Consider the following 8,455-nt stretch of genomic DNA (forward strand, 5'->3'; position numbering starts at 1 on the left):
AGTTTTGTTTTTGTCAGTCAAGGGGCTTGAACTCAGGGCCTAGGTGGTGTCCCTGAGCTCTTTTGCTCAAAGCTAGCACTCTCCCACTATGAGCTTCACCTCCATTTCAATTTTTCTGGTGGTTAATTGGAGATAATCTCAGGGACTTTGCTGCCACAGCTCTGACTCTGAACCTCAATCTTCAGAGCTCAGGCTCCTGCGTAGCTAGAATTACAGGTGTGAGCCACCAGTGCCCAGCTTATGTGGTAAGTTGTTGAAGTATCTTCAGCTAAGCCAATGTCTTTCCTCAGTCTGATTTAGTTGGCTTTGTGTGGAGCTCTGGCAGCACGTACCTTAAGTATTCCAGGTAATTCTAATGTATAACCAAGGTTGAACACCATCACTCTAATTTGCAGGGTTTTCAGGGTCAGCTCTGTTGCAACTCAAAGCAATGTCACCACCTGGAAACTTGCTCTATGTGCAAAAATCACAGACTGCACCTCAGACTACCAAATCAGAATCCTTATTTTAACAGGATTCCAGAAATCCTGGTAACATGCTAAAATCTGAAAAGCACTGAATTCTCACTAAAAATGTTTGGAACATTTGTTTAAAACATGAATATCTGGCTTCCTCTCAGAACTCTCTAGGAAAGGCCTGGAAATCAGGATTTTATGTTTTGTACAGTCATCCATACATGAGTTTGAGGCTTGTCAATCACAACTCTAGGCCAATGTATATATAGCTCTATGACAAAACTCTGCCTACCAAGCAACATTGCAATTATTTTTTGCAAATAATAAATATGACAAGAAATAAAACTTTTATTTTTTCATCATGCATGCAAACTTACAACCATTTTTGATCTTTAGGAACACAGAAATTACCGCATTTTTACAACAGTGTCAACTTATCAAATATAGCCAGTTAGAAGGTCTTCACAGGCTGCAATGCTTGGTAAGAAATGTACGCATTATCCTGCCCATGTAATTGTAACCCTTCTGTACAGTATGTTCACAAATAAAATAAAAAAAAGAAGGTCTTCACAAAACTCAGCAGCAGTCACCAAATTATATTTCTTATGTACACAGTTAAGAGATCAGATTAACAATTCTAACAGTCACAAAATTGTCACATAAAGTCTCCATGTTACACCAGAAACACAACTGATACTGTGGTAAAAGGTCTCAAGTACCTAACACTGAAGTCTGAGTTTTACAACAAAATAATCTCTCCTTTTGTGGATGAGAAGTAGCTCATCTCATCTGAACCTCAAGAATTATGATAATTCGTTTCTAAGGTCTATTTCTGGAACATCATTAGTTAATGCTAAAAGCAAAATACAGGATTGATATAGTGTTAGCTCACAATTCAAACCTCTAGAGTCCCAAACTCCCAAAGAAGACTGGTTGCACTGGCATAGTGTCTTGGACTTGGAACGAACACAGTACAGGAAGAAGGAGCGTTATAAACAAACTAAATGGATCTTAACTGGTGACTAACAATAATAGTTGATAAAACACAGGATCCAGTGACTACCTTCTCCGCTTCTATGTTCCTGAAAATGGTATTAATAAAAGAACAAAAATGTTAAGGAAAAAAAAAAAAGCAGATTCATACAGCTCTATTTTTCCATTAAGCAACCATGGAGGAAGTGGCAAGAATTTACTCTGGAGGCAAAATACACAACATGTAAAATTAAATCTTTCACAGACACAAGGCTACATATAGAAAAAGAGAAAAATCATCCAGAAAAATAAAAATCCACTCCCCCAGGAAATAACCTGAAGACCTAGAACAGACTCTATTCCTGCCTATCTCCTCCATGCCCTAGGAGTCCCTTAAGGGTCCTCTATCCTGGAGACTAAGTCCACTTCTGCAGACTGAAGCCTATTTTTCTTTCCTTTTTCTTTTGTATGTATTGAGTATGCATGCACATACCTGTCCTAGAGCTTGAACTCAGGACCTGGGCACTGTCCCTGAGGTTTTTTTTTTTTTTTTCTCAAGGCTAGTGCTCTACCACTTGAGCCACAGTGCCATGTCCAGCTTTTGGGTGGTTAATTGGAGATAGAGTCTCACAGAGTTTCCTACCAAGGCTGGCTTCAAAACATGACCCTCTTATCTCAGCCTCTTGAGTAGCTAGGATTACAGGCCTGAGCCACACATGCCCAGCTAAAGCCTATTTCTGCAGGCATCTGAAAGTAGAAGAGAGTAACACACTGCTAAATAGGAATGCTGGGAGCCGGGGATCCAGATGATTGAGGCTACCACAAAGGAGAAGACAACAGGAGGCCCTAGGGAGTCTTATGGAGCATGCGCTCAAAAGTCCAAACAAAAAGAGATAATAATCTGAAACATTCTGCCATAGGCTAATTCTAACAAATGCAAAAGTATGAACAGGACTTTCAATTTCCTAACTGTTGAATGAATTCAGGAGTCTGGACCAAAGACTGACCATAGACTCACTTGGTCTTGTGGTTCCCTCTATTTTAGCCTAGCATGTGAGTATGCATAGCAAGTCCCTAGATGTCTCTTTAGCTATATAAAGAAAACCCTAGCTTCTTTCTTTATTTCTGTCTGTACTATTGTATTAACAAAACAAAGACAAAGCCTGGTGCTGGTGGCTCACACCCATATCCTGGCTACTCAGAGGCTGAGATCTGAGTACCAAGGTTTGAAGTCAGCACAGGAAGGAAAGTCTGTGAGACTTACCTCCAATTAACCTCCAGAAAACCAGAAGTGGCACTGTGGATCAAAGTGGCAGAGCTCTAACCTTGAGTGAAGAACTCAGGGACAGCACCCAGGACCGTGACAAAAAAAAAAAAAAAAAAAGAACAAAAAAAAAGGAGGAAAAGTGAGGAGTGAGGTACAAAGAAGAAAGGGAGTGACAAGAAAAAGAGAACAGAAGTGAAGCCAGAAGAAATGTGTCAGTGGTATGGAGACAGGAGAGAGGAAGTCAAGAAGATAAAGGCCAACAGATGAGAAATAACTTTTCCCCAAAATCCTTGCCCCAGGACAATCTTCTTAATTCTTAAGAAAAAAAATCGACAAAAAAAACCTAGTTGATAAAGGTGGGGCCCAGTCTCCACCCTCACCTGGACCACAGCAAAAGGATTTGTCCACAAGTAACTGCCTGCCCATCAGTCTTTGCACCAGGATTGCTGAAGTCTAGAGAAGACAGGCACGTGTCTCATGCACTGGCAAAGCATGTGAGTCCTGAGGCAGTTCTCAAGAATTGTTCACAGGCCAATTAGAGCCTAGACAAAAGTCAATGACCTGAGTGTCCACTAAGCATGGCCAGGCTTTGAAAGTTCACTCACATCATGTCCAGAGACAAGACGAAACCTATGATTGTAGAGAACACAAAACAATGTTCTTGACCTCAGTCAATGTCCAGTACCTGGGTGGAACAGATGCAAGGTCAAAACTGGAGATAAAGTAGATGGCACCTGGCTGGTGCCTCCAGAACCACAGAACAGTCAATGCCATGTGCCCTGGCTTGATTTTGTAGTGCTGAAAGCATAGTTTGTTCTTGATGAGATGCACAGCCAGTATGAACACAAAGTCCAACAAGTCACTGGCTGTGAAGTAGCAGACTTTGAGGGTGTTCTGGTCTTCCTTCAGGATGACTCATGAGGGTCCAGGCAAGGTAGACAAAGGCAGCAGACATCTGGAGTGCTAAGTGCTTAACAGGAGAACAGTAAGATGACATAACATGTGCTTCTTTAAAAAAAAAAAAAAAAAAGCAAGCAATCCTTGGGAAGCAAAGGATGATTATAAATGCCATTTTCTTGTAACTAAAATCCAAAGGTGCTACAGTACACAGAGGCCAACCTGAAGAAAAGGCAGACTGCCACACACAAGTAAGTCGATCAGAAACAGTCCGGTTGGAGGTAGTAGAGAGGCTTGTGAAGGATCACTTGGAAAGGTTTGTCCCATACTTAGGGCTCTCCATTGGCTGCTTCGCTGGACCTGGCCCACCCTCTTTTGCTTTCTTTCCTTGGGCCCTTTCACTCATAAGGTAGTACTGCAGAGGATTGGGCCACAGTTCCTCATTGATTATCTCGACAATCTTGTCAGACTCAATAGAGCTGTGGCTTGAAAACCACCCAAAAAAGCTTGGGCTGTTTTCTGGGTTTCCCTGACTTAGGGGTTGTAGTTCATGACCCGGGAGCCACTGGATTGGAGTAGAATGAGACACCACTTTACCGGAAGGACTACAACCATATTCTTTGATGAGCACCTCATTTTTGAAATAGGGGTTGCATCCAAAGTAGAACTTGATTTTGTAGCCCAATCTAGCGAGGCCAAGCTCTTCCACCTCCAAGCTATTCAAGTAGCTTAGTACTCCTTTATCTCGGTTGTTCAGAAAACCTGAGAGCTGGGGGTGGTTCTGAAAAGCCTGCCCCCAGAAGCCCGGAATATTCTGGATCAGGAGGTTCCTACGCTCCAGATACTGCAGTCGCAACCGCCCAAACTTGGGCGAAAGCCTAAGGTAGGCCCGGTCGGCCTGGGTGCTCACGGACTCCAACTTCTGCTGGACCCTCTCCAGGGTGTTCATACTATCTTTGACGCTGACTGGGGGCCGTGATGGAGGCTCCGCTGGGGGTCCAGATGGAGGCCCAGATGGAGGCCTTGGTGCCAGACCATTCCTCTCCTCCCCTGCCAAGCCGGTGGTGCCAGGGGTGGTAGCAGTGGCGACCTCAGCCGCGGTCTGCCCTCTTCTGGGCTGAGACCCCCGCCGCGCTGCGCCGCACGCCTCTGCCGCCTTCTTCTCAGCAGGGCCACGGCGACTTCCGCCGCGGGGGCCATTTTTCCGCCTGGCCACCGTTCCCACGGGTCCCACGAACACAGCGTCCATGGCCAGCCTCTGAGTGAGGGCCGAGGCCCTGACGGGGCCGGGCCTGGGGGTGGCCAGCCCGCCGCCCCCCGTGGCTCGGGCCGGGGGCTGGCCGGAGGCCTCGGCCCCGAGCCGGGGGTCCCCACCGTCCCACCCCGCGCCGGTCCGCACCTGTGCCGCGGTCGGAGCGTCCTCCGGCGGGCGCTGGTGCCGTGGAGGGTCCGCCTCGCGCGGGGCCTCTGGGGCGGCCTTTGCCACGGCTTTTGGCGCGGGAGGACTTGCCACCCCGGCTTCGACCGCTCATGATGGCGGCCAACGGTAGGCGACGCGGACGCCAAAGACCACGCTCCGCTCGCTCGCTCCGACCTCGCTGCCGCTGGCGTCAGCTGCGTCAGCAACCACCATGGGCAGAGGGCGGGATTCACCCCGGCAACCGCCTAGAGGTCACGGTGGCCCCCGCTGCGTGCGAGGGTGGGCTATGCCTGCTGATTGGCTCCCACCACGGCTGCGCACTGTGCCCCCGTCACACACACCCTGCTGCCCTTTGACCTCGGCCAATGGGCACGCATGCGCACCCGCAGGGCCTCGTGGCCTCAGTCCCTCTTACACCACCTCCAGACCCGCCTGGCTGCTGGCCTCCATCACCCATTTTCCGAATGCATTCTGTAGTGCTCTCCCGTGGCGGCCCCTGGGGAAGCCGCGCTTGGCCCTGGGCCTCGTCTCTAAGGAAAAAATTAAAACAAAAACCTTCAGGCGAAGCTGCCACTACCCCCTCCTAAACGGCGCTGGCGGCCTCTGCTGGGTTGGCCCCAGCAGCCATGCGAGGCCTCGCGGCCCTTTGGAAGGCCTCCCGCGTGCCAGGCCCGCCCCCGAACCCCCTCCGTGGGTGAGGCCGGTCATTCACGCCTTCCCGATGGGAAAACTGCAGCGTGGGGATGCCGAGGACACCCAGGATGCAAGGCCAGGCCAAACCCAGGCCGCTGAGATCGGTAGCACACGCTTCGAACTCACGAATGCCTGTGCATCCAGGCCTGCTCGGCTGGATCTTAAAAGGCCCCGGTGGAGGTCTCCCACCGCCCTCCCCAGCCCCACCCCTTCTCCCAGCTAGTTTACAGAGCTGAGCTGCTACTCAAAATAGAGGACCAAAAATGAAGGCCGAGACCACAGGAAGACACAGGTGGGGTCAGAGCGACACAGAGCCGGGTTTCCTCATTCTTGTGCAGATTTACCACTTAAACTAGGTAATCACAGCGTGGAACTCACTCAAAACTCAGCCAAAGCAGCCACTTTCCCTCTATAAATTGCCCACTTCTCAGAACCCTCCAACTCCATCCACCTGTATGGTCAAGAGCACCTGTCTCCTAAGCCAGTGAGCAGTATAAAGAGCTACTTGGGAAAAGCTGTCCAAAGTTGGTTGAGGCCCAGAGCTGAAATAACTTCATCCAAGGCAATGATTTGCAGAATTCAGAGAAGAGCATGCACATATATCCGATTGTCAGCCTCTGCAAACACTGTCTTCTTCCCTGAACCTGAAGACCTTGGAGTCAGGGAGTTCAACTTTGTCTTCTTGATACATTCCTCTGTGCCTCAGTTTCTCTATAATGTCAGAGCTGATTGCTCGGGTCAAGGTTTAAGAATAGGGCCACACAGGTGATTTTAGTCAGCTGAGAGGTATGTCCATCTCAAGCAGGCAGTCGCCACTAAACTCCAACTGATTGTTGCCATGGAGAAACCAACATTTCTCTGTGAAGTTTCTCACTTTTTATTTTTTAACTTATTATTCATAGTATAAGTATTTAATATTATTGCAATATCAAACTCTTCTGCTTGTAAGACAGCTGCTCCAAGACCATACTATATCCTTTTTTTGTGCTGAGGGCTAATCTTGAACCAAGGTCCTCTCCACCTATGCCTCTCCCCTAAGCAAGATTCCAGATAAGCACCATCATACCCAGCTTGTTTGTTGGGATGAAGATCTCACTAACTTTTTGCTAGCACTGACCTTGAACTGAAATCCTCCTGATCTGTGCCTCTCATGTAGCTGAAATAACAGGTGCAAGCCACTACACCTAGCCAAGTTTCTCTCTTCTTAAAAATAAGTTTTAAAAAATCATTAAGTCATGAACAAATATCTAAGAATAATTTTAATTCCTCCCAAATACGAGAGAATTTTGGTCCTATAGCTACAGAAAAGCCTTTGAAAATAAGTAGTATAAAGCATTTGGAAATAGTGCTACTCTGTGTGGCATTGGTGTATCTGGGGGGGGGGAGTCTAGGAAAGAAAGGCAGTATATTTTTGTCAAGCAAGAATTCTGTCCTTTTCATTTGAAACTTCAAAGGTGACCATTATTTTTACTTCAAAGGTGACCATTATTTTTAATGGGTACGACTTTGTTGTACATGAGGCTTCGTGCCACCTCTTGGATAATACAGGCTCTACAGACATCTCTTGCCCTTCAACAGGAAGGCTGTTTAAGATGGACTCAGATGCACCTATGCTGCTTACTGCCCTCAGCAGCCACACCTACAAATCTTTACAGAGCTACTAACCCACCCCTAACAAAGATGGCAGCCTGAGTGAGTAACAACAGCTTATTTTCTTCCTCCTGAACATAATCAATATCTGTATAATTGATCAGGTGGACCATATGGCCTCTCTAATTCACAGATTAAGACAATTAGGACAGCTGCCAGGTGATTGCTCAAGTTGGCATCTTTCATAACTCAGGCAAGCAAACCTTGTCATTGTCTTCCTCACAGAAGCAAGCACCATCTGGTCTTGGGCATGATTCAGTCCTCAGGCACACATTATCTAGATAAAAATGGGTGTCACCAGATTTAGACAAAATATTGACTAAAAGTGAATTGGGTGGCAGTAAATATATAAGAGCTTCTGCTGTAGAATCTGGATTGAAGCAAGAGAATAGAAAAAACTAACAGAATACGAAGTCTTCTGCTCAGAACAAGACTTTACAGATGCTGTGACACCTTTCTCATGGCCATCTCTCAGGAAACCCCAAGACCAGGAATCTTGAGCCAAGAGCTCTAAGATGATTAGCTGGGGCAATGGGAAAATCTAAGAAATACCAAGTCAGGAATGAGGAAAGAGAAAATACCTATTTTCTGGAATTCATATTTATGCTTCATACTCTCCACATGAAATCCTTTGTCCCCTCTTTTTTTATTTTGATCTTCAAATGGTTGCACAAAGAGGTTTCAACCTAACAGGCTGTAATTCTATTTTGTTAGGGGAAAACAAGTAAAGCATGCAGCAGTTTGAACACAGAATTGTTATTGTATTTACAATAGGAAGAGAATATTTGCCATTCTATAATTAAATGTGTGATCTATAGTTTAAGAGATCAGGAGATTTATGCTTCTCTCTGTGACATGTTCCTTTAATCCCAAACCCAAGCACCTCAGCACAGGAGTGGTGGAGAAGCCTTGCTTTATTGTGGTAGGGACTGTCCTACAATGGCCTTGGATACCTGCTGACAGCCATCAGAGGGTCCTGAAGTCCCCACGTGCCCTTCCTTCCTCACAGAGGAGAGACAGAATGTAACTAAAATTCCTCAGGAAGAAAAAGACAATATCACTCCTGTGTCTTGCCTTCCATCAAGAGTAATTAAAAAGTAA

General features: G+C 46.5%; 1 protein-coding gene across 1 annotated transcript; it reads right to left on the reverse strand.

Annotated features, from left to right (window-relative positions):
- Positions 1-785: 785 nt before the first annotated feature.
- Tspyl5 (TSPY like 5) lies at positions 786-5,123 on the reverse strand. The gene is given in 2 exon segments (XM_069991706.1): positions 786-5,063; positions 5,065-5,123. Coding segments are annotated over 2 exon segments (1,227 nt in total). The 3' UTR covers positions 786-3,895.
- Between the last annotated feature and the right edge of the window lie 3,332 nt (positions 5,124-8,455).

Source organism: Dipodomys merriami, unplaced genomic scaffold, assembly GCF_024711535.1.
Source record: "Dipodomys merriami isolate MVZ:Mamm:240054 unplaced genomic scaffold, mDipMer1.0.p SCAF_4, whole genome shotgun sequence".
NCBI lineage: Eukaryota > Metazoa > Chordata > Mammalia > Rodentia > Heteromyidae > Dipodomys > Dipodomys merriami.